Source organism: Orbicella faveolata, unplaced genomic scaffold (assembly GCF_042242905.1).
Source record: "Orbicella faveolata isolate gen_17 unplaced genomic scaffold, um_ofav_v1 contig_25, whole genome shotgun sequence".
Lineage (NCBI taxonomy): Eukaryota > Metazoa > Cnidaria > Anthozoa > Scleractinia > Merulinidae > Orbicella > Orbicella faveolata.
In genome coordinates this window covers 16,929,458-16,957,129 of record NW_028301553.1, presented here as the reverse complement: position 1 = coordinate 16,957,129, position 27,672 = coordinate 16,929,458, and the positions used below count along the sequence as shown (strand labels likewise).

The following is a 27,672-nucleotide window of genomic DNA, read 5'->3' as shown; positions in this document are numbered from 1 at the left end:
TCACATGAGCCCTTTTTGACAGAGGATAACTGGGGCTTCACTCTTGTTTGCGGCAGACAAAGTACATTTCTTGTCATTCCACTTTCCAGCTTTGTAAAAATCCGCATATATTTGGGCACATTTCTCACAAGGGTTGTTTGACTCATTTCTTGCCCGTGCAGAATAATGATCCAGCCGACGGTTTTAAAGACCAAGCCAGGCACCCTCTTTTTGTACCGTTTTTTGGTCTTTTAACAGCTCAAGAACAAAGTTATTCTCATCTTCAGGTCTGATGATAGTGAGGTCTCCTCCCAGAATCTGGCAAGTAGTTTGAGCGTCGCTCAATTTGAGCGTCGGAGTGTCGATGACGTAGTAGCATGAATTTCCTCGATTAACCCAATTTTACGGACTACCTAATCATGTTAAATATAACAATAGAGTACATATCAGTAAAGAAATATTTCAGAGCTAGATTAATTTTCATGTGATTTGGAAATGACTGTACTAGGCGTTGACACTCCCAGTTTCAAAGGTGCTGTGCAAAAGCTGACTTTTTCGCCAGCTTTGATTTTGAGTTTTACACCGTCAATTTTCCTGATGATGCCGTAGGTCGGCGAACGCTTGGATTTTTAAACGATTTTAAGAGCCAGTTCCTGTAAATACCGAGAATGAGATGACAGTCGCGAAATTTTCGATTTCTTCATATTTTGTCCAAATAACCTCTGTGGTGAGTTATTTTCGAAAATACCATTCAAAGGTCCTGAAGCGCTTCAGTTTTTTCGAAATCGAGGAAAGTTTGAAAATGGCCATTTTAGCTGCCTGACGCCGCCGAAAATGGCTGAAAATTGTGCATTTTCTTTTCGCTCGTACAGATCAACGCGATGATATCTATCAATATACTTTGGGTAGCTCATAGTGCATGTCTTGCTGTTTCTAAAGCATTAATTTGATTAGCAAAACCTCCAAGTTTAAAAGTATTTTAGGCCGATACAAGTACCTTCATCGAAGCTCATAAGCGAAATGGCTAATCTTAGCTAATTTCAATACCATCAAAAGCCCACTGGTACATTGAATTTGAAGTCGAAACTAAAATTTTCTGAAAGCCCATACTCTATATTATGTTGTGTAAAAGTCTCTTCCGCAGCCCGAAAAAACTAATCCGTCGAGAGACATAAACGTGTGGTACATTTTTGTAAATTCGTCATTCCTGAAACCAACATGGAACTTGGTCAGCTACCTTCATCAAGAACAAAAATGAGCGAATGGAAACCTTTTTCGTCAATAGGAATACTTGTAATGTTTTTTTTTCCTTTTAGATTGACCAAATGATTAACTTTTGCAAGCATTTGCAGTTAAATCAAAATAGACGCTGCTTTTGGTACATTGTAATGTTATGCAAATTTATTTCGATCACCGGAACGCGCATATCGCCCGAAACTGATTTTCCTTCCGCCTACTGTATGTTTCTTTTTGAAGGATACAACTGTAGCACACATTATTCGTTCAATATCGGCAGTTTTAACTTTTGTGGAACACCCATGGCCACAGCCAAACTTGACTTCAAGTAAACAGGTACACTCTACTTTAAAAATAACCGTCTTATCGCAGCATTTCTTGAAATCCTGGTCTGAGACCAGGTAATGCCGATAACAAAGCGCGAGCAGTTGACGAAACTTCATGATCAACTGTCGAAACGTTGTACTCGTGGAATAAGCAAGATGATTCAACCTTTGTATTTCTTACCCGTGTGCTTGCAATTCTTATGGATACAATTGCCCCTGTCTGTTACCACCAGATTTACAGATGAATCGTTCGTTTCCTATCACTTAATATGACACATACCTCTGAATAAAACACATACTGTGACATCATTTTCCTTGGAGTGTTCCAATAGTCTCCGCGGCCACTTACAAAACGTAAGCAGCAAGACAGAAAAACCACAAAGGCTTCTTCGTCAATAACACTACGCTGTCCAGATTTCTTTCTTACAAAGTTTCCAGACTTCGCTCTCTTTTAAAATTTCAAGACTTCGCCGTTCTGTTGGCCAGTCCGAATAACGGTCATGGCGTTAGTTGAGTAATTACTTGCCTTTGTTTGGTGGTCCCGGTTCGCACAATTAGGCAAATGTGGATTGCGTGACAATCGGCCACTGTACTAAATATCTCGATATCTGACGTTTTGCAAAGTGAGTGAAGATGGCGACGTAGACCTCGAGGGGAGAGGAACACCCATATAAGAAGGACGGGGGTGCTTCTCAAAAATTTTGATCCTCTAAGATCCCCTAAGAGGTACCAAGATCCTGTTTTTCTCCTCTAAAAGATACCAATTCTTACATAACAAATTATCTCCCCGCGTCATATTTTTTTCGGCCAGGAGCCATAATCGGGGACGGAGACCGTAAGTCTCGGGATTCGCGCGCACCTATGATATGGGATAATTTTTCTCTTTTTATAACAAATTGCGCCATCCTGACGTCATATATCCGCGCGGATTCACGCACATGTCGAGGGCTCTCGCGTGGATGTTGTCACGTTGCGTGATCAAATAGTGAGAGTTGAGAGATTCTCTTGCGTATTTTTCACAGCGATGGCAGGGAATAAGGCAGGGAATACGAACCAGGGCGCTTATATGTAGTTTTATGCTCTGAGCTAACGAAAAAGGTGGGTTTTTCAGGGTCGAAAACAAGACTTTAATCTCGCGCTTGGAATGAATAATAAGATCTGCTCACGCTAGTTGTAAGCTTACGCGTATGTTTTTGCGTTTGTTCTGACTTAAGAATATAGCAAGAAAACGCTCTATTCTGGTATCGAGTTAACTTGTGAGTTTCTCAGACAATGGTTAATCATAACCAAAACCTTTTTTGATGGTTTCTTATTGTTTCTGCTTGTTTGGTGAGTTTGCAAAAGTTTTTGAAAGGAAAGTTTGACGCGTGCAGTTAGCTCATTTGCATAGTGCAGCTCGTGCACTTTCAAATCCGAGTCGGTGTTTTCAATTGTCAACAAATCTTGACAAAGATTTCTTTCGTTATCCTTTGTGCTGAGATGCTGCAACAAATTTCACGAACGCAAAGAAGGCTACTAACATCATGTGTGTTTCTTCAACATAAGCATAGTGAAGTTTTACACTGCGAAAATGAAAATAGACAAGGAGTTTTGATAACTCGATCAACAAAATCGAAATCGTTATTCCAAGTTGATTAAAGAAAGCGTCATCGTAACTTGGCTGATTATTTCTGCTTTATTCACACATTTATCAATCTTAAACATATTTAAAAACTATAGAGTTTTGTTTGAGTTCGATGTACGCTTTCACACGAAAGTGCGGCGGAAGTACAATTTGTCATGTTTACTGACTGTACAAAACACGCATCGGCGGGCGCTCTCATTCAACGACAACAGAGAATTTACTGGATTTTTACACGAATAAAACTGAGCAGTATCTACGGACGTAAAGTTATTGGGCCTCGATGAAACGTCAAGCGTTGCTTACAATTCAAGCGAAACTCAACCTAGCAATTATTTTGTTTTACTTTTCGGTCGCGATAGATTGACAAATTCCTCGCAAACGAGTGGCAAGAGGAGCTAACTAGGAAACTATGAAGTCCTGAAGGTCTGCTATATCTAAATATGTCCAGCTAGTTTTTTGCTGTGTAATGGAAAAGCTGTTAATCTTCGACATATGTGAAATTTAAAGTGGAGTAATGTACAGCTCATGTAAAAGAAGCATCCGTCGGAACACAACTTGGTCAGCGATATATATAAGCTTAAGAGCATGTCCACAAGAGGACCAGGCAGAGGTGATACATGCCATCTCACCGATTTCAGTGAAACTTGGCCAGATTGAAGGGCATACCCAATAACTCAAAAAGCCAAAACGGTTTCAAAATTGCAATTTTCCGGGGGGAGTTACACCACCCCCCCTACTTTTTTCACATAAATTTCCTTAAATACTACACTAAATGAGGGTAAAAGTAGGGGGCTCTTAAACCTGAGCAATTCATCCAATTCAATTGTGGCTATACATGAGTGTAGATTAGTCCTACGTGAGTTATGTACGGGAGTTTCATGTAATTTGATTGATTACCTGTCAATCAATGTAAGCTAATAACTACCCATGTAAAATGGCATAGCAAAGTATGGTGATTTTGAGGCCAAGTATCTCCTGTGGCCAAGTCCCTCCCAAAGAGATATCTATACCACGGTTCAGTTCCACCTTTGGTCTGTACGAATTATCAAAAAAAATTTTGGGACCTGCCATTTTTTGTTCGCAGATCGAGCTCAAACCCTGCACATCTTGCACAAAATTTAGGTTAATGACTGACATCGTAAAAGTTCTTGCATAAACCGCACCCGTAGATTAGCCATAACCCCAAGATGGAAGCTCAAATATTGAAAAGCAACGTAAAGACAATAAAGTTTGAAGTTCCAGTGAAGTTCTAATTGGTATAAAAACAAAGACAACCAAGTGCGGTTTCAGAACACTGATATAGCGGCTGTTGCGAGCCTTCAAATGCATTTAAAGGTCTTTAGATAACAAATTTTCACTTGTTATACCTTCTCGTCTTCCTAATTCACTCTTCGTAAACTTGAGATTTTCTCTTGATAACATTATCGCTTCGCCGGAACACTCCATGACATTAAACTTCGTACACCATATCGAAACGATACGAATTAGTGCTTAGTAGCCAAGCTTTGAAATGTGGAGAGGAGTCTGGGCTTCACAACGCATAATAGAGGGGCTACGACAAAACACTGACCCCTGGTCAACTGACCCCCTACTTACCCCCCTTACCGACCCCCTCTAAAATTCACTGGAAATAACAATTAAAGAAAAATATACATTAAGGCCGACTTACCCAAGGAAAAAATTATTTTTCAATACCGCACAGTGTTATTACGCATACATAACGTGTATGAGCCGAGCGATAATTTTCACGTGTGTTATATCGTTTGCACGTTCACTGAGAGACTTGAGAACATCACAGCATAAAACGAAAAAAAATGTTAGCATTTCCCCAAAACATTTGCGTTTCTGACGGGCAAAAAAATTGATTGAAAGGGGGAAATAAATTACTATTCCTACTGTAAACATTTCCACTGATGCGCCGAGGTTTCTTGCTTTGTTTACTTTTTGGCGCAAAGATAATTATCTGGCGTCACGAAATATCCCAGTTCATGTTTCACCGAAGTTTTTGAATACTAAGTTCAAGAACAATTTCATGACCCTGAACTTGGAAAAAGAAATTAACCCGACATTCCCTGAAAAAAATTCAGAAAACTATTACTCCAATAAGCCGAGACAGAAAATTACGGACATTCATAGTTACTGCCCATTTTCAGTTTAAATAAAACACCTCCTCGCCTTGTTTATTTCAAAGTACCTTTCCTTTTTCTTTTTAACAGCATTTCTTAACGACTATTATTAAATATATTTTTGTGAAATTGTTCTTGAACTTATTGTTTAAAAACTTCAGCGAAACAGGAACTGTGATGTTTCGTGCGCCAAATAATTACGTCTACACTGAAAAGTAAACAACTTTGTCTGCGATTGTAACTGGGACCTTGGCACAACAAAGTCATTTTCTTCGTGACCTTTACGTTGTGAAAACAATGTCTAATCTTTCCTGTCCCTTTGCCTCGTACTGTGACTCTCACTGCGATATTTCATCCCAAGGAAACGAGCTTCTTCCTCTGAGCTCTTGCTAGAGATATAAGTGCTCATCTTCGACAAATCTCTGTATCCCAAACAAGTGTCTCTTCCCGGCTGAGAAAGAACTAATTTTTGCACGCGTGGGGTTGTTTGATGAAGGCGGCCGTGACTTCACAATTTGTCCAAAACACCGGGATCAGTTAGGCGTCAAGTTCACGGCCTCGATAAAATGTCAGCATCCACTCCATGGAAATCGTAAGGGTAAGAGGGAGAGGGGTGTTAACCTGCGAATGTCAAAGGAAATCAAGAATAAATGGAATGTTGTTGTCCCCATTGGAGCAGGTAAACTGCTTTGTCGCTTTATCTTCGAATCCAGCTAAAGTGCGAATTCCTACCTTGATTTGTTTTCAAGAATTATAAGCTCGATTACCAGTCGGTGTTCGAGAAAGCGGAGAAAATCTGGCCTTACAAATAAATGATGTCATATTCTATGAACACAGGTATTTCTAGAATTTGTCGTGGGAAACATCAAGCTGCCATGAAATTCGTAGCAAATGCTTCACCGCCCCAGGAGCAGAGAGAGGAACAAAGTTCAGCAGACCTACCCATGGAGAAGGCTGACAGCACCATTGTTGACCACAAGCGCACGTGCGATTCTTGTTACCACCGGAAGAACCATCAAGTGAGGTATTACACATGTGTACTCAGTTATCTATTAGTTTGTTATGGTAACACAAAAGTATTTTATACGTAGATACGGTTCCAAGAGATTTCCGAGTCGATTTTTGAAAGGAGAGTTTTGAAGAGGCAGATGAGGAATACATGCCTTTGGTTACACAGCTCATTAACTGCAGAAGAGATGAGTATATGCCCAATTAGCGTTAAAATATTTAATATTTGAGAATTATAATGCACTGTTGATCCTTTTTGATAAAATTATTAGCATTGTAAATAATTATCATTATTAGTTCTTCTAGTTTAGCTGCGACTGCTGTCACTTTTACAGCAACATTTATCCATTGGATTATCCAACTACTCGTCTGTGTGAAGTTTTTCTCCTGCTGTAGTCGTTCAAAGATCTTGATAGTACGTAGTATCCCACTAAAGTAAATAGGTGTCCTCTTGTGTGTTGTGATGCCCGGATTCCTCTCCACATTTCAAAGCTTGGCTACTAAGCACTAATTCGTATCGTTTCGATATGGTGTACGAAGTTTAATGTCATGGAGTGTTCCGGCGAAGCGATCATGTTATCAAGAGAAAATCTCAAGTCTACGAAGAGTGAATTAGGAGGACGAGAAGGTATAACAAGTGAAAATTTGTTATCTAAAGACCTTTAAATGCATTTGAAGGCTCGCAACAGCCGCTATATCAGTGTTCTGAAACCGCACTTGGTTGTCTTTGTTTTTATACCAATTAGAACTTCACTGGAACTTCAAACTTTATTGTCTTTACGTTGCTTTTCAATATTTGAGCTTCCATCTTGGGGTTATGGCTAATCTACGGGTGCGGTTTATGCAAGAACTTTTACGATGTCAGTCATTAAACTAAAATTTTGTGCAAGATGTGCAGGGTTTGAGCTCGATCTGCGAACAAAAAATGGCAGGTCCCAAAATTTTTTTTGATAATTCGTACAGACCAAAGGTGGAACTGAACCGTGGTATAGATATCTCTTTGGGAGGGACTTGGCCACAGGAGATACTTGGCCTCAAAATCACCATACTTTGCTATGCCATTTTACATGGGTAGTTATTAGCTTACATTGATTGACAGGTAATCAATCAAATTACATGAAACTCCCGTACATAACTCACGTAGGACTAATCTACACTCATGTATAGCCACAATTGAATTGGATGAATTGCTCAGGTTTAAGAGCCCCCTACTTTTACCCTCATTTAGTGTAGTATTTAAGGAAATTTATGTGAAAAAAGTAGGGGGGGTGGTGTAACTCCCCCCGGAAAATTGCAATTTTGAAACCGTTTTGGCTTTTTGAGTTATTGGGTATGCCCTTCAGTCTGGCCAAGTTTCACTGAAATCGGTGAGATGGCATGTATCACCTCTGCCTGGTCCTCTGGTGGACATGCTCTTAAAGCGGAACATACCTAAATTCGACACTGTCTTACTTCACTCAAACTGGAGAAACTTACGACGAAAATACTTAAGCAAAATTCCAACAGACGTAAACGCGATGAGTTGTGGGCCAAAAACATGAAAAATTTCGGGAATTTCGGACGCCATTTCCCTCGCGCGACATCCGCAAATATCCTCGTAGGATGTAGCGGGTGTGCCGCAGGCGATGGCGCAATTTGTTCTAAAAATAGAATTATTGTCCCATATCATGGGGACAACCCCAATACTAGAAATGGCGCGCGCTTACGGTCTCCTTCCCCGATTATGTCTCCTGTTTCGGCTCAATACCTTAAAAGGCATCGCAAAAGCTCCTGCTTTGGACCTTTCGAGGCTCAACACCCTGAGGGCTACTAAAACTTCATTTTTAACGCCTAAAAGGTACGACGAGCTCCCCCGCCCCGGGGAGCGTGGACAGGGAATCCAAACTGCTCCTTGCTCACCTCGTGTAGGCAGGGTATTTATTCTATGTCTGCGTAAAAAAATGGAAACCACAGTCGAACCTGCACAACCACTTCTCCACAAAGGACCACCTCTCTGCAACGGCCACTTTTTTCATTCCGGCGGACGGTCACTCTTATTCTAATCTCTCTACAACGGCCACCTCTCCACAAAAGTAACAGTTACTGAAGCACGTCCCAACTGCCAAAGAAACCTCTTCACAACGGCCAGTTAATCAACAACTGACGAACGCTGTCCACAAAACCCCATTTTTTATTGGACCTGGTCACGAAACTTGATCCATGCCGCAGGTCTTTGGTCTCTATTTCTGTTTGGTTTCTGTCCTATTGATATATTTTGATTGTATTACGAATTTACATGTTACACTAAGCCTTTTTTAAGATAAAAATGTTGAAACCCAAGAAAATATCGGTGTCATATTTCACCCCTACTGATACCGCTCCATAACGGCGACTTTCCTCTGTCCCCAAGGTGGCCGTTGTAGAAAGTTTCGACTTTATTACCGTTAATAAAAAAAAAAAACCCACCCTTCCTATTGAACTTTAAAATACAGGTATATTGCTCCAGGATTTTGGTATAGAAATGCACCAGGGACATGACTGGGATGGAAAAAGAAGGCCTAAGAGGCACTAGTCTTAAATGGGTACGTGTTGAGAATTTACGTACATATTCACTCCTGTTACCGGTTCTTTTTTAAACCTATATAAACTGTACAGTTGAACCTCCACTAACGGTCACCTCTACACGGTGAACTCATACATTCGCTCTTATTTTTGCCTCTGAAATGCGCAAAATATGGCTACAATTGTTGGTTTTCAATGTCAGGTCATTCAAAATAGATCAAAATAAAAATCAAAACCGTTCAATAGATTAAGTCCAGAATCTAGGAAATGAAAGAAAGTAAATATGCAAAGACTCTCGCCAAGATTCTGGTCACAGCAATTTTTCTTATGCAAGATATGCGGAGAGATTTTTTACCCAAATTTATAGAGATTTGCATGGAGACGCCATCCGTATGGGCACCAACATGGCGGCCGGAAACCAACAGAAATATCTGTCACTGAGTTTTGCTACAAAAGCGTGAATTTATCCCTCGAGGAACTCTAAAACATTAAAATAATACTTTTTCTAAGACATGAATTGTTCAGATAGCCAAATTCCCCGAAATAAGTCACTTTTTTAACCATCATGACGCCGTCATGTAAATGTCGCGTCACGCAAAAGCTTCGAAATTCAAGCGTAGTGTATCACAAAACCAAGAACCCATTCGGAGCGAAACTTTGTATGAATATTAGTTTTCAGCTGCTCTTATAGATCATTAAAGTAAAATCTCAGGAGGATCAATAGTTTTGTAGTTTGAATTTTGGTGACGTCATGTGAAAACCAGCTATACATAATGCCTAACTATTTTATACCGCCTAATTATTAATGGGAAGTTCGCTAGGTCAATAATTGTGAATTCTCAAGGTAAAATAAAGGAAAATTTTAGCTCTTCTGAGTGTCCGATTTCTGGAAAGCGCCCATATTATTGTGTATATAGTTTAGCAGAAGGCAACAGGGGTGAATATGTATGTAAACCCACAACGCGTATCTAAGATCTGATGCCCTCTAGGCCTCCTTTGTCCTTTTTGTATTCCAGCTCTATCACCGGTGCATTTCTATTCAAAAAGGACGAACGACAAACATGTATTTTAAAGGTAAAGAGGAAAGGTGTTTGCACAACTTTTGTGAACGCGGTAATACTTTCCATTAATCTATGTAGACATGCCGTGATAGTAGGACCCGCGGACGGCTCTGTCAGTTCGTCGAGTTCTGTCCTCTTGCAGAATTAAACAACACCCCCTCCACCCTACATCCTTCAATTTCATCCAAAATTGTTTATTTAGGCTGACAGTGCGAACCACGTTACTTGCACGAGCAAACAGTTTCCCTGGCCGCCATCTTCACCCACTTTGGACACTTTGCAAGTGGCCGTCTGTCATGCAATCTACATTTGCCGGATGGTCTGAACTGGGACCACCAAACAAAGTCAAGAACTTCCTCAACTAACACCATGACAGTTATTCGGACTGGCCAACAGAATTGCGAAGTCTTGAAATTTTAAAAGAGAGCGAAGTCTGGAAACTTTGTAAGAAAGAAATCTGGACAGCGTAGTGCTATTGACGAAGAAGCCTTTGTGGTTTTTCTGTCTTGCTGCTTACGTTTTGTAAGTGGCCGCGGACGACTGTTGGAACACTCCAAGGAAAATGATGTCACAGTATGTGTTTTATTCAGAGGTATGTGTCATATTAAGTGATAGGAAACGAACGATTCATCTGTAAATCTGGTGGTAACAGACAGGGGCAATTGTATCCATAAGAATTGCAAGCACACGGGTAAGAAATACAAAGGTTGAATCATCTTGCTTATTCCACGAGTACAACGTTTCGACAGTTGATCATGAAGTTTCGTCAACTGCTCGCGCTTTGTTATCGGCATTACCTGGTCTCAGACCAGGATTTCAAGAAATGCTGCGATGAGACGGTTATTTTTAAAGTAGAGTGTACCTGTTTGCATGAAATGGTTGTGTTCGAATATTTACACCAAACATGATGGATGCAACTGTAATCGATTGTTTACTCACACTTCACGTTTCAAAATGTTTTCTTACTTGAAGTCAAGTTTGGCTGTGGCCATGGGGTTCCACAAAAGTTAAAACTGCCGATATTGAACGAATAATGTGTGTTACAGTTGTATCCTTCAAAAAGAAACATACAGTAGGCGGAAGGAAAATCAGTTTCGGGCGATATGCGCGTTCCGGTGATCGAAATAAATTTGCATAACATTACAATGTACCAAAAGCAGCGTCTATTTTGATTTAACTGCAAATGTTTGCAAAAGTTAATCATTTGGTCAATCTGAAAGGAAGAAAAAAACATTACAAGTATCCTTATTGACGAAAAAGGTTTCCATTCGCTTATTTTTGTTCTTGATGAAGGTAGCTGACCAAGTTCCATGTTGGTTTCAGGAATGACGAATTTACAAAAATGTACCACACGTTTATGTCTCTCGACGGGTTAGTTTTTTCGGGCCGCGGAAGAGACTTTTACACAACATAATATAGAGTATGGGCTTTCAGAAAATTTTAGTTTCGACTTCAAATTCAATGTACCAGTGGGCTTTTGATGGTATTGAAATTAGCTAAAATTAGCCATTTCGCTCACGCGCTTCGATGAAGGTACTTGTATCGGCCTAAAATATTTTTAAACTTGGAGGTTTTGCTAATCAAATTAATGCTTTAGAAACAGCAAGACATGCACTATGAGCTACCCAAAGTATATTGATAGATATCATCGCGTTGATCTGTACGAGCGAAAAGAAAATGCACAATTTTCGGCCATTTTCGGCGGCGTCAGGCAGGTAAAATGGCCATTTTCAAACTTTCCTCGATTTCGAAAAAACTGAAGCGCTTCAGGACTTTTGAATGGTATTTTCGAAAACAACTCACTATAGAGGTTATTTGGGCAAAATATGAAGAAATCGAAAATTTCGCGACTGTCATCTCATTCTCGGTATTTACAAGAACTGGCTCTTAACTGTAATATTATTTTTAAGTAGTGTAAGGACTTAATTGAACTTTTGCCAGTTTCACGGTCAATATTGCTTGTTTATTCAACTTTTCAGGTAAGAACTTTGGGCAAAGAGCTTGTCATATTTTGCAACCGACGCAGAAGATCCTGGTAAAACATGTAAAAACAAGAAGGGCACCATGATAATAATAAATGTAATTACCTTTTAATTGTGTTTCATTACGGTCATGTCATTACTACCCAGTTTAATTTTACATTTACGTTCTAATTCGCTTCGCTCAAACGAACGTAAATCATTTTACCCTTAAATTCCCGTAATACAAACAAATCACACGAGAAATATGGTAGGATGCGCAAGCGGATCCAAAACAGTTTATTATAAGACAGATAGTTACTAATATAGAGTGGACTGCAAAAGAAAGAAATTACAAAGTTGTTGTTGTTGTTGTTTGTTTGTTTGTTTGTTTTTTTGTTTTTTTTTACAATTTTTTACATACTACTGTATGGAGAAATTAATATACGCTCGATAATGCATTACAAACCTAAATACTTAGTTACTTGTAACCTGTTTTCAAGGCTTTCTTCAACATACATATCCTTGGCAGAATCAGATTTCCATCTACCATGTATTTTAAGAAGTCTTTCTGGAATCGAGTTACTACTATTACGTACCGCAGATGTAATACCACCGGATCTTAAACTATGAAGACCATAATCACTAGGGTTGAGGCCCAGCTGACTTAAGGTATCCCTTAAGATATCTCTACAAGTAGTATAAGAAATCTTTCCACGTCTCAGGGTATAGCTAGAACTACTACGGTGAAAAACAAGCGGTCTAAATAAAGGGAGAGAACTACATAAGTCAATACCAGATAAATCTAAATACCGTTGAAGAACGTACACCAGCAGGACAGTACTTAGACCTGGATGCACTAATAAAGACGAAATTCCCTTCCCTATAAACATCTGTCTTACTACGAGGTACAAAGATTCTTATATAATCGCTGTGAAATTCAATATGCTTAGGAACAATATTGCATAATTCGTGGTAACGAAAAAATCCTGCAAAAGCTAAAGAGCATAACGCAGCGATACGAAGATTCTTTAAATTAGCATCTTTCTTGTTATGAGTATCTAAAATACTCCTTATGATGTCTGTGGTAATAGGCTTGTTTTTCATAACTGGCTGTGATTTCTGGCGTTTAGCAGATTCGATAATATTCCTGCAAAATTCACTATCCAAAGGATTACGATCCAAACTAGGGACAAAAGAATGTAACCATTTAAGGGCAGCATGGGCTAAAATTACTAAGGAACTAGAGGTGCAAGACTGCTGAACTTCAAATAAATATAGAGAAACAACACTAAGGGGAAAAGGTAACTGCATGTTGAAATGTCTACTTTTAGACCACTCCAAGAACTTTCTAATAACGCGAACGTAGGTTTTAGTAGATGTATCCGCCCTGGACTTCAACATAACTTCTAAAACCTCATAAACGTTGATTGAAGAAAATTGTTGAAAGCCTTTCCAGGAATTACTTGTTAAGATTACCTGGAAAGACAAGAACAAAACATATATAATAAAAGAACAAAAAAGAGCCGCATAAAAATCGATCATTGTTGGGGCCAGTGCCACATAAGACGATAGACTATTGAATGGACCAGTGCCCCGTAAATCAAAAAACCATTGATTGGGCCAGCGCCACATAAATCAACTACACGCTGTTTAAGACAGCGCCACATGAAATGACAGACTATTAATTAGGCCAGTGCCACATAGATAAACAACATATTGCTTTGGCCAGCGCCACCAAATGTAAATAATCATTAGGCTAATGGACACATCGTCCAATAAATTACTCAGTAAATTTCAATCTAAAGGCAATAATATTTCCTGTGAAAAGACCAGACCCTAAGAGCGAATTAAGGTTTCTTCCGCGGGTTAGAACCTCATTCCCGATATGAATACTGTGAGCCACAAGATAACTACTATACTTGTGTGTAATTAAAGGCCAAAAAAGAGCCGAAGGCCAAAGAGGTACAACGAGCGCACCAACGGCCCGCTGAGATTTCAAATAATGTAATACACGTGGGACGATACCAACTGGAGGGACTACTAGGCAATTTTCTCCTCGAAGAGGCTGAAAGAAAAAATCAACACCAGAAGTATTGGGGTTCCAAAACCTCGAAAAATATTTGGGGAGCTTGTGATTATAATAATTGGCAAAACAATCAACACTATGCGGGCCCCACTGGCCATCAAGAAAAAGAAAAAATTCTTCGGTAATTTGCCAATCATCAGTATCAATTAAACGACTTATATAATCAGCTTGCTGATTCGAAGTGCGAGGGATCCATTGCACTTCTAAATGAATCACCGATCGAATACAAATATCAAAAATCCTTCGGGCCATCTTATGCAAACCTAATTTCATGCTGTCCACTTCAACAATCTTGGCAGCTGCTTGGCTATCAGTAAACCACTTAACGTGTGATCCTTCCAACACTGAGTCAAATGATTGCAATGAAAACTCCCTCAGACAACTCAGACAGACAGACAACAGACAACTCCCTCCACGTTGAACTTTGAACTCTCTCGTTCTCCGACCACATTTTGTGGCACACAAAATCATTGTTAAAGTCAATAATTGCTCCAACTCCGGTAGCACTGGCATCCGAATATACAAAATAACTAGGATCTTTACTTACAAAGCAATACCTAGAGTTGATACTAACCATATTTTCCTTCCAAAAATACGGTTCTTCCTTGCAGTAATCGTCGAGACGGAATATAGAATCCCAGTTATCTTTGCACAAGGTGGACAAGACACAATGTCTGGTCATTATCCTGCCAATGTTACCAACTACAGGCCCGGTGGAAATAATTTGACCTGTGAAGGAGGCCAACTCTCTGGCAGACACTTTGAAATCGGCTTCAATAATATGATCAATTGTATTGATGACCTTAAGAATTCTTCTTTCTACAATTTTTAAAGTACCCAGTGCAGAATTCCAGGTTATACCCAACCAGTCCAATACTTGGGTGGGTTCCCATACCGATTTGTCTTCGTTAACGACAAAACCCGCGTTATACAAATCCCCCCTTACAGCTAGGGCCTTAGTGCGACAACTTTCTTTATCCTGAACAATCGCCCAACCATCGTCCAAGAAGATGGCTATACAAAGACCCTGTATTCTCCAATACTTTTCTAAAGGCTTCAAAACCTTTGTGAAAATATAAGGGGCAGAGGAAAGACCGAACGGGAGCACAGTGAAAACATAAAATACTTCATTAATGGAATCAGACGCCCGCCATGAAAACCCCAGAAAAGTTTGGTGCTCTTGCGCAATGTCGATATGGTGATAACCGCTTTTTAAATCAAAGGAAAACATGTACGCGTCTTTCGCAAAATAAGCCATAGCAATTTTCCAGTCCTCGTACTTAACGCTTTGCTTAATTAATGACTTATTGACATGGCGCAAATCAAGAATTAACCTCTTTTTACCACATGGCTGTATAGAAACTGACAAGGGATTTACAACAAAAGGCTGCTCATTAACCATACGCACCCGACCAGAGTTAACAAGCTCAAGAACAGCTTGGTCCACAAAATCAGCATGAAGTCGAGCTGACTTATTATTTCTTAGCTTTACGGCCAACGGAAAACTGATGAACGGCAGCCTGCAGCCGTTTTCAATAATAGACAAAATAAAATCCGTAGCACCTATAGATCTCCAGAAACCTAAATTATTCTTCAAATTACCCTTAACACTTGATGAATGTCCGCTTTCAAGTTCGTAATTCTGTGTAATTTGATCTACCTGCGCCAAGTCATCTTCATTGCTTTGGTTGGGTTGATTGGGCTGCGGTTGGCTTGTTGTAGGAGATTCCAGGGCAAGAATTGTAGCTAGGGGACTGGTAACTTCCCGGCCAGAACATGGATCTACAGTCCTTGGCCCAGTGTCCAAATTTGCCGCATTTGAAACAGCGAAAGAAGTCGCCAGAAGCGTCTCTACGGCCTGAAAGATAAAAGCAATGACGAGACCTGTAGTAAACGGGAGGGGGAGGGGAGGGTGGGGGGCGTAAACCAGAAAGATGAATAAACTGTATGGAACCACGAGCGTGAATGGTACTCAAGAGACAGCGGAGAGTATAAATACTAATAACTGGTCAATCAGGACATCCATGCAAAACAGAATGCACAATAGTGGGTGCGGCAGGTGTGAGACGAAAACAACTGCGACTAATTACTTGGAATAACAGCGGAAAATACATCTGTCTCCAGACCAAGGTAGTAGACACAAGCATAAAATTAAAAAGTTTCCTTCTCCTTGTCAGGCAAACAAGAACCTCCATTGAAGCAGCTCGTGAACAAACATCCCAGATTAATAAAAGAAATAAGTAAAGTAAAGAATACAAAACTACATGAAAACGCTGAAGACGTTTGAGGGAAGCTCGCAATGGCAATCCCACAGATGTCACTACTTTTCTCAATTGCATAGGCCAGATTCAACGTGCATGATTGGTCGATTTCAGTCGGTATAATCAACTTGGGTTTATATGATAACTTGGGTTTATATAATAACCCAAGTTATTCTCAAATTTTGATTGGTTCTCGCCTATGATCTATTAGTAGAATTCTACTAGTACACGAATGCGAATGCTGTAATCTGATTGGCCGAGCCATTGAACACTATCAGCCATCAGTGTGCAGTGGCTGGAGGTCGTCTAAGAAATGGCGACGTTTTTTTCGTTTTCGCAAAGTTTTGGAGGAAAGTTTTGATGCAAATGGTAATTAAATTCCTGAGAAATCTAAACGAAGGACATTTACGGTTTCTTGACTTTTAAAAAAGTTAAAATTATCGAAAAAACTGATGCGCGCACACACAACTTTAATTGTCAATGAAAGTTCAATCCGGGTGATCTTTTTCAGGCGCAAAGTTTATTAGTACGTCAAGAAATAATTGGAAACCGTTATTTGAAGTAAATTTTAGTAAGAATTCTACTAAAACAATTAGATTGTTCGCTTTCGATTTCTATGAGGTGATAGTTGATTCGGACTTCGGCCTCAGCAACTATCACCTCATAGAAATCGAAAGCGAATAATCTAATTGTTAATTAATTAGAGGACAGACACACGATTGACGTCGTCATTTCAAAGTTTTTTCCTATGTGAATTTGCGTATCTCGCATGCGTTTTACGCGCGCACTATGCCATCTGCAGGTACATGTTTACAGTTGGATTTCAGTATAATTTTTGACATTTAACAGCTATTTTTTTCAGCTGCAAGACGTTAACAGTTACTGATTAGTGATATGCTACTATTCTGGTGTTCCTGGTTTAAGTACAAGTTTATTAAACTTGATTTGGTCACAGTAGTAAAATTTTGCTTTCATTTTAGTCGTGTACTTTTTAGCGTAGTTGATTGCGATGAGTATTTTTACAAGAACTGTATAATTTCTAGAGCACTGGTTGGCTCATTTTTATCATCAATAAGAGTGCAGACAGATGAAATTTTGATTTAGCAAGCTTTCAAGTTCAATTTTTAGCTGTCAAACTGTTAACTTTTTAACCAATGAGATTTTATGGACTTTTTTGAGTAGCCAATCAAAAAAGCGAGAAAAGCTATTGACAATGCTCGCGTCATTTTGAATAAAATTCAGTTATCTTTGTTTACGGTAAGTTTAAGGCGTCTTTTCCCCTCATTTGTTTCCAGCATTTGACAGGTTGGGGGCTTGTTATTGTAAAACACAAATTGACGTCCGTTTTTTATGCGTCTGTCCTCTTATTGAACATAAATTGCGTCATAACATTATCAAAGTTTACTGCGGAACCACTCGCCTGCGTTTCCACAGCCACTTTGACAATGTTATGACGCAATTTGTCATCAATAAGAGGACAGACGCATAAAAAACGGACGTCAATTTGTTAAATGGCAGCCCTGTTTTGATTTCCAGAAGTATTACAGAGCTTTCTCCTACCACACAAATAAAACTGATGCTTATCACCAGTACAAATTATGCAAAAGCATGTGAGCAGAAGCTGCTTTCTTTATTTTCATGGGTCAATCAACCTAGTAAAAGTTCACAATGAGTCTGTACCCAACAAATAGTCCATTTTGGACATTCCCATATGCAGCAGAAAAATGATTTCAAATTTGAGAGTTCAAATTGGTTCTGAACGGTAAGGGATGGAGGTTTCAAAACCTCTATAATTTATCACTGCATTATCGAGACATGCAAACTAGCAGCTATTTTCAATGTTGTTGACTGATCTGCAACTGCCTCCAAGTTTCATGATTTATGTTACTCGAAAGAAACGGTTGTCAGACTCAACATATTACAGGAAAATCATAAAGTAAATGCAGTCTTTCATAAGACAGTAAGTTAAGAAGGACAAAACTTTAGACAGAAAAGCTTGCTTAATGTAAACTCAAGTTTAAATGTACAACTCTGAAACAGTTGAGAAATTTTTTAAAGACTTACATTCGGAGGTTTCGCGATATATAATGGCAGTCATGAAACAGTTCGACATCGCTTGTCTCTGAGCTGTTGTTAAAAATTGCTAACAGCAAATAAAAAGTTATCAAATCGAAGGCAAATCCTGAACACAAATGGCGGTTTCGGTTTTTAGCGTTGTTAACATGCTCGTAACGGTTCTCAAATGATTAATTTAATTTAATTTAATTTATTCAATTTTCACTGCGACTATATAACAAAGAAAAAAAATCATAAGCGATATTACAAAATAATAATAATATTAATAATAATTGTAATAACCACATTAATAAAAAATCTTAGTACATAACAAGGCAGAGAGGAAGACTAGAAGGGAACTGACGTACAATACGTGCTAGTCAACCCATTATGAAAATAAAATGTATGAATATATAAAAGCTTAATCATTTAACAAGCAATTTATTAACTATCTACTAACTACCTAACTAACTAGCTAAATAACAATCTAACTAACTATTTGGCTAAATAAAATCCTTACTAACTAACTGCTGATGTTAGCTCAGGTGGTATAGGGACGCTCAGGGTCGAAAACCTGTTGCAGCGTTGACATCATAGGAAACTGTGATTGACAGATTTCTTTACTGGGGCGATCATAGAAACCAGAAAAGCGGCGAGCTGAAAGGTAGCTGCCAGCCCCTCCCCCCTCCTCCCCCCTCCCCCTGCTCTAGATACACGGACACTTTATTTTTCAGCTGACACTGTATGTAGTAGTTATGCAATGCTTTCGAGTGGTACGTGGAATATCCCACGAGTCACTTGTATTTTCTTGGTCTGCACACCAATAAATGTATGTGTTACATGAAACATAACCGTTTCAAATATCACGAGTTGGCTTTAAAAGCCTTTTTGATTATGTACAGGTGCAAACACCTTTTAAAGAAACTGACTCTCATGTGCTAATAGTTCTTAGCCATTGTTGAACTCATATGCAATACACGAGAAAGAGTCTCTTTGTAAAAAGACTAATTTGGATACTCGAGAAAACCTCATGACTTAGCAGAGTAAATTCATATCACATTTGCTTTCATTAGGCGGTTTACGCTTTCATTATAGTGGACATTAAAATCGCTAATGTAAACTCCGATAAAATGCTGATAAGGCATCAGCCTGCTTTTTGTTTATTGAGCTCGGGTGCTCACGTTAAACATCCCGTCTTTTCACTGACTCGTCTTGATAGACAATTTGGTGCACCACAGCAATCAGTAACAGGAAATAGAACATTTCACGACTTTTTATCATGCTTGGAACAGATCTAATGAACTACAAATCGAATTTAGATCCATAACTTCAAGATTTCTATTTAGCATAAGCTTTAGTGAACATTTTTACTAATATTGCAATTGTACGCCTTTTTTAACTATGTTTATAATTTTTACCTTATTTTCACCATAGTTTCTTTCACAGGCCTAGGACCCCTCTGATAACAGTGTTGAATACACTGATGGGTCATCCTGTTTAAATGTTCGTTGCTATTCAGTTATTATTATTATTTGAAAAACAATCCAGGCAGCTGTCACTACCCCATCTGTTGCAGCGTTAACGTCATAGGAAACTGTCAGCTTCCAATCTCATAGATGTTAAGATATGAAATGAAAACAACAAGTAAAAAGCAATTTAAGGCACAAGCTGATAGATTACGTCATTTTGTTGAGCTACTCCAGAAACAGGAACCCTAATTGTTGTGTTAAATAGGCGGCGGACAGCTGCAACAAAGATCTGCCAATCATTAAACACGTCATGGAAATTTCCTCATCGATCATTTACTTTGCGCGAAGGACGACGAACAATCATCTCGCCTTTGCTACAACATAAATAGAGTGACGTTACCGAGCGAACAAACCAGAAGAAAACTCATTTGAGAGCGTAAGAGCGAAAAGAGTAACTAAACGGCAATGTCGGAAAAGGTGAATACAACGATGAATGGAACACAGCATGGAGCTGCCCCAGCAATTCTACAGCAGAAAAAATTGGAATGACCGTTGCTTGCTTCGTGATCTTCATTGCTTCGTTGGCTGGGAACACCATCATCGGAATAATTGTCTGCAAGACGCAAACCATGAGAAAACCCATCAACTTTTTCATTGTAAACATGGCCATGTCCGATTTGCTGGTTCCGATTTTTGTGATCCCCAGGTGGATACAAAGTCTCTATATAGACTCCTGGCTGATCGGTGGTCCTCTTGGCCAGGCCTTATGTAAACTGGTTATTTTCTTACCAGATGTCTCGTCTGCTGTGTCTGTTCAGAGCATGGTTCTGATAGCAGTGGATCGATTTGGTGCTGTGGTATTTCCTCTCCGTTCTCCACTCATCAGTTCAAAGCTCTGCCCGTTCTTCATTCTCGCTACTTGGATCGTCGCGATAGCTGTCAACTCCCCATATCTCTTCGTCCGCAAACTTGTTGAATATGCAGAAAAACTGGTTTGTGAGCAGCATTGGAATGAAGTTTTTGGAGACTCCTCATCCTTTGAGAATTACGTTGTGTCCTATATAGTTGTATTCTTTTTTAACCCTTTGGTGTTGATAACCATAGTTTACATTATCATCTATCTAAAGCTCAAGTCACAGAAGATTCCAGGCGAGCAATCAGCCAACGCTGAACGACAACGCCAGCAAAGGGAACGAAATGTGTTAAAGATGGCCATTGCTATTGTTTTGGGGTTTGCAGTATGCTGGCTGCCCGTCGCTCTCTTCTCATGTATTTTGTTCTTTACGGACACCATCATATTTCCGAATTATGGCGTCCGCCCACACTATTTCTATGTTGTCCATTCCATGGCTCTAGCAAATTGTGCCATAAATCCTTGTATCTGTTTTATTTTCAGCAGAAATTATCGTAACGAACTTAAGGCTCTCTTTAGATAAGAATTCTGAGCAGCTCAGTAGCTGATGATACTTATGTGCCGTACAGAGGTTCAACCGATCTAAAACTCACACAAAACGTTAATTCAAGAAACTTGTATGCTTTTCAGTGAAATGATTCAATGTTTCCTATGGCTTAAAGAAACTTTGCACAACAGTTCTAAACCTTTCCTTGGGCACTGACTTTACGATCATTATGTAGTTATTCTGCAAACTCGATTTGTACTTTTCTTAAATTCATAGGACGTTTTTTGCCGTTTTAAACTGACAATGTGTAAATCAAATCAACAATGATTTAGATAAACATATACAGGCAAAAACTAACGATAGATAAATCCGACGTTTCGGCGACATCTTGGCGCCATTGTCAAGGGAAACTAATTAAATATGCGATTTCAAGAGTAACTAAGAGTTCAGAGTTTCTAATTTGCATAAGTTAGACAAAGACTTTAGCGCGAACTGAGTCTGATTGTACATTTAAACACGGTCGTAATTGTTTAATGAGTAACATCTCATTAATGAGACAATCAAACTTGTTGTGGCATTTTTTCAACACGCTAAAACAATTGCGAAGGTCATCCGGAATCCTGCCTGCGTGTCTATTATCATAGTGATTGCGTACTGACGAGGTCTTGCTTCTATGTCCATCAACGCGTACGAACAGATGGCCACGGGTGTAACCGACATAACCAGCATCGCACTGGTCACACTTGAAGCTATACACAACGCATTGTTGATCAATGAGCTGAGGCTTAGGTTCGCTTGTCGGGAACTCCTGGGCAATCTTGCGGCTCGTAAACACCGGTTGAACACTGGTCTGCAGCTTCACACTGAGATCTTTCAACTGTGTCTTCACGATATTAGCAGACTCCTGGTCTTTAAAGGGTATGACAACCCGAGTAGTGTTTTCTGTCGTAGATCTGGACCGTAATGAGGGCTGGTCAGCGACCTTTAAATTTAGGAAGGTTTTGACAGTGGAGTCAACAAGGTGCTTGGGATATTTCAGTTTAGAGAAAACAGACTTCAGTCGTTCGCACTCCTCAGTGAAGTAGGACCATGACGAAGACAGGCGATGTGCGCGATCGAGCATAGTTGTCAATAGTCCGCGCTTGTACCTATTATCGACATGACTGTGGTAATGGAGAAGCAGACCACTGTTTGTTGGCTTCACAAACACTTTAGTTTCAATACGAGGCGCTCTGTTTAGGAGTTGAGTACCGAGAAAGGGAAGCATTCCATCATTTTCGACCTCCATAGTGAAGTTGATGGCGGGGTGAGCGTGGTTGAGGGTGTTAAGAAAGTCCCTTGCTGTAGACAAATCGGGCATCACAGTGAATGTGTCGTCAACATATCGACGATAGTAAGGTGGCAGCTTGCCCTCAACATCTAGTTTCTCTTCAATAGACGACATGAATACGTTGGCTAGCAAGGGCCCAAGGGGTGACCCCATCGCTACTCCGTCGATCTGTTCATACAGGGATCCATTAAATTGGAAAAGCTGCCCCTTGGTGGCCACACCCAAAAGATCAATAAGGTCTTGCTTTGAAATGTTCAAATCATACTCGGAATTAAACCAGTTGTTTCTAAAGGCTCTGTCTGCGAGAATCGTAATGGTTTCATCCAAAGGTACATTCGTGAACAAGGAGGACACATCATAGGACACCAGCAAGTCACCAGGTGTTATGTTGAGGTCTCGCGGTAGTTCGTTCACAAAATCGAAAATGTCCGTGACTGTGTACTGATTTAACGACAACGGTTTGAGCTTGTTGTCCAACCATTTCGCCAGAGCATAATTATACGTATTAGTCGCTGATAGGATTGGTCGCATGGCTAATTTCTCCTTGTGTGTTTTCGGCAACCCGTACAGGTGTGCCAGTCTAGAACCGGTCGGACGAAGAGACTGGGCCACAGCGTGAGGGAGGATCCTTGTGATGATAGATTGTACAAGAGCCTCCTTTGCTAAAAGCGGATGATAGTGCTTGGGTGGTCTGCCTCGGGTTTTTGGTCGTTCAGAAGGAATGGGACGAAATTTGCTGGTGTCATTGACAGAAGCTTCGGATAGTAGATGTATATATTCCGACTTATCCATTACAACGACACCTGAGCCTTTGTCCGGTTTTGTTATGACGATATCATCACGGCGCTTTAGTTGTTTAATGGCTGTCAAAAGCTGTTTAGGAGGACTCGGACCTTTATGGTTGATGTAATTGAGAGCTATAGATTTTAATGTTGCGGCAGCCAGTTCCTTAGAGTTCTCACTGTTTAGATGCCGTTCCAAGTCCCAGTAGGCCTTCTCAAAGCTCGCCTTAATCTCGATGTTTGAGATACGCTGGGGTATGGCGAACTTTAAGCCTCGACAGAGAACCAATTTCTGAAAGAAACTGAGCTCATGCGAGGAGATGTTTGTGATATGCTCGTCGACATCGACTTCAGTGTTTAGTAACCTCGAGATCTTACGAGTGTGCACAGACATGACTTCATGGTAGTAGTCCTTTCGAAGGCCGCTAATAATGCGAAGAATGCAAGTGTACCGAAACAAACTGCAGGCTTGTCGGATATTAGTGTAGATGGAGTTGATCTCACTCACTGAAGTCTGTTTTCTCTAAACTGAAATATCCCAAGCACCTTGTTGACTCCACTGTCAAAACCTTCCTAAATTTAAAGGTCGCTGACCAGCCCTCATTACGGTCCAGATCTACGACAGAAAACACTACTCGGGTTGTCATACCCTTTAAAGACCAGGAGTCTGCTAATATCGTGAAGACACAGTTGAAAGATCTCAGTGTGAAGCTGCAGACCAGTGTTCAACCGGTGTTTACGAGCCGCAAGATTGCCCAGGAGTTCCCGACAAGCGAACCTAAGCCTCAGCTCATTGATCAACAATGCGTTGTGTATAGCTTCAAGTGTGACCAGTGCGATGCTGGTTATGTCGGTTACACCCGTGGCCATCTGTTCGTACGCGTTGATGGACATAGAAGCAAGACCTCGTCAGTACGCAATCACTATGATAATAGACACGCAGGCAGGATTCCGGATGACCTTCGCAATTGTTTTAGCGTGTTGAAAAAATGCCACAACAAGTTTGATTGTCTCATTAATGAGATGTTACTCATTAAACAATTACGACCGTGTTTAAATGTACAATCAGACTCAGTTCGCGCTAAAGTCTTTGTCTAACTTATGCAAATTAGAAACTCTGAACTCTTAGTTACTCTTGAAATTGCATATTTAATTAGTTTCCCTTGACAATGGCGCCAAGATGTCGCCGAAACGTCGGATTTATCTATCGTTAGTTTTTGCCTGTAAATGTGTAAATCAGAATGTCTATTTCAATCCTGCTTTTTGTTTGATTTACGCTTGATAAACTTCACGGACCGGCTTCTAACCATCATTTTTAGTTATTTCGTAAAATATTTATTTTCTTAAAGATTAGCAGACAATTTTAAAGTGCAAGAGTACTATTTAGCAGTTTTCTTGATTTCTTGGAAGCAATAAAGTGCGTGAAAACGTCAATACAGTAATGGAATGATCACGTCCGGCCAATTCTCATCCCTCAACTGACCATTTCTATGTATGATTCTGATCTAACTTCACATCTGTCTCCAGTCCAAGGTGGTAGACACAAGTATGAAAAAGTTTGATTTTCCTTGTCAGGCAAACAAGAACCTCCATTGAAGCAGCTCGTGAACAAACATCGCGCTAATTGTTTCTGCGCATCCCTACTGCGCAAGCAAATTCACCAGCCACGTCATGCATGTGAGCGCGCGTAGTAAAATGTCGATTGAGCAGGAGAGTTCAGGAACTGGACTATGATAGAGGGTGACATATGGGGGGTTCTGAACACCGCAACACCGCAGAAAAAATTAACGAACACCGCATCACCGCAAGAAAAGTCAACGAGACACCATCACCTCAACACGTATTTTTAGCGCCATGATTCGTTCATTTACGCTTAACATAACACTTTCACGCCTCAAGCATTTTCCACAAAATAAACACATCACAACGCTTTTCATTGCGCATTTGTCGATACTGCTAATGCCTGTAAATCAGTTTTCTTGCTCTTGTGAAGAAACCTTGCGCGAAGCTAGCAAGAGGACGAAGAAAAAAGAGAGGAGCCTTGAGAGCTGGCCTTTACCCCAAATCCCTCTCTTCTTTTACTTCGCTCATTTTTCTTAGTGTATAAACCCACTGACTGAAGTCCTACCTTGACTGAAAGTATTGCTTTCCGGAGCTAGCTGCGTTTGCGTTCGATATCGATAATCGTTTGAAAAAATAGAAGGTCAAACAAGCCGCAGGACCTCAGAGCGTGTATATAGACCGGTATCAGAATGACCTCCAGACGAAGCCGAATAGCAAAAGGAAAAAAATAGTAAACGTGTGTAAGTTACAAAGCTTCCCTTAGCTTTAATAGAAAGCCTTCTTTCTTCCCTGCCGACGCGACATCTGAATATATTTTGTGGCTGGTAGTTTTCGCCACCTTTTTCTTTTTTCGTAGAAAAAAGCTGCGCAGTCAATAATACATTACATTCGGCCTTGGCGTTTCCAGAATTTCCAGGATTATTTCCGTCCTCGCTCCTCCACGTGTCTACCGAACACTGAGCTTCGGGTGGCAGAGGTCGAGTTGTCAAGTTACGTATAAATGAAAACAGCTTCGGATTGGCAGCCGATGCATATTGAGAATTGACTAGACAGTGATGGTCTGTATTTTGTTACAAATTATTAACCTCAATGGTATGTTTGTCATAAATTAGCATGGATTAACGAGGTTAACATGCTAAATTTAGGTCAAATTTGGGTTTGAGAAAGGTAAATCAAAAAACCCCAGCACCGCAAACAATTTCATTTCACCGAATACCGCAGCGTGAAAAACATAAACATCGCACACTGTAGGGTTTGAGATCACCGCAACACTGCAAGTTGAGATTTTATTCACCGCATCATCGCATTAAAAAAAACACCGCAACACCGCAAATCCCCTTGTCACCCTCAATGATAGGGCAGATGGCCATTGCTATAGCTTTGCCTGTTTGTTTAACGATCTTGGACGTTTGGTGACCCGTACTTTTCTTTCCAGAAACAGATTTTATTTACAATTATCTCCACATTGTCCAAAAATGAACAAAAAATCAATGTGGAAAGTTCCAAAAAAAAATTCGATTTCTGTCCACGGGGCATCGAGTCCTGCCATCTTGCGGCTGCAAGGCGCGTGAAACTATGCTCGCTAAATGCGAACTTGTTCTTTAAGGAACCTCACTAGTTGACTAAATTTACTTAATAGGTCCACTTAAACAATATTTGGCAAATAACATTTCACTTCAAAGATCTAATTGCAAAAGTTTTTGGCTTACAGACATTGTGGCCTTATTCGCTAACGAAGTCCGATTTTTTCAGATTCCGGGTATGTTCTCTCCAAAACGAAGTCGGTGACCCCCCATTTTTTTTTACATTTCTGACATAACTAACTCATCATCTTACAGTGGTAGAAGTCTCAGAAAAAAATCGGAAAATGTTCGCGCGAAGGTCCTTAAGAGAAGCTTCCGATAGCAATCCCAAATATGTCACTACTTTTTCCGATTGCATAGGCCGTATCTAACATAAAACGGGAATAAAAAAGAAGAAACCTGAAAAAAATCAGGGCTGAAAAAATAATTTAGTAGTTTGGCGAAAAGATGTCATTTGTGGTAGACTAGTTACTCATATTAATTACCTTTAGCATCATAACGAAACTAACTCCCCGCTGATTATGAAAGCTGGCGTTCATGAGGGAGATGTCGTGCTTGTTCAGTTCACAAGTCCCTTTGCCGTCCTTCTTGGATGACATCTTGTAGCTTGTAGAACTGCACCAAGCGATTCTCATACATTGTTGACCGCACCATAACAAACTGGGAGAATCAAACCGTTTGACAACGTATCCCCTAAGCTGCTTATTTTCTCGAACTTCAAAGTATTATGAAAAGGAAGATAGTGGAGTTTTCTTCGGCGGAGAAAACGGTAGTAGATTGTAATAGGAAAAAAATCAAAACTTTTGTACACCTTATGGCTTAGAAAAGTTGGTCCGAGCAGCGAGGATTATAGAGAAACGTCAAATAACTCGCTTTATTAAATGACGGGAAAAATAATTAGGCAAATTTATGCAAGAATTTTTTTGCGCCTTGCAAATGAATACATTTGCCAGATGGTCCATAATCTGCTTTTGAGTCCAAGGTGAAACAAAATACTCGGCTCCCTAAGATGTCGTTCATGATTGGTCGATTTCAGTCAGTGTGATTAGTTCGCTGGTGGTCGGTTAGGTGTCGCTGGTGGTCGGCAACAATCGTTTAACAGGCGCTGTCATTTTTCATTTGATAAGTTCTCGTATCACTGTCATCTTTATTAGTTAAACTTAGTTAAAGTTAGACAAGCCAGACAAAGCCGTTGCTAATGCACTCTAAATCCAAAGGCGCGAGTGCTCATGCGTACAACTTAAACTTTGTCACGTCAACATGAAAAATCTTGGCAAAGAA

General features: G+C 39.9%; 1 protein-coding gene and 3 pseudogenes across 1 annotated transcript; 1 reads left to right on the top strand and 3 right to left on the bottom strand.

The window, feature by feature from the left end:
* LOC149109175 (brevican core protein-like) lies at nt 1-27,026 on the bottom strand (annotated as a pseudogene).
* LOC149109177 (uncharacterized) lies at nt 13,643-15,845 on the bottom strand (annotated as a pseudogene).
* On the top strand, nt 20,199-21,442 carry LOC110060131 (QRFP-like peptide receptor; annotated as a pseudogene).
* Nucleotides 21,470-23,723, bottom strand: LOC149109176 (uncharacterized). The gene has a single exon (XM_089294484.1). The coding sequence runs from the start codon at nt 23,637-23,639 to the stop codon at nt 21,603-21,605; it is 2,037 nt and encodes a 678-aa protein (XP_089150610.1). The 5' UTR covers nt 23,640-23,723; the 3' UTR covers nt 21,470-21,602.
* Nucleotides 27,027-27,672: the final 646 nt, after the last annotated feature.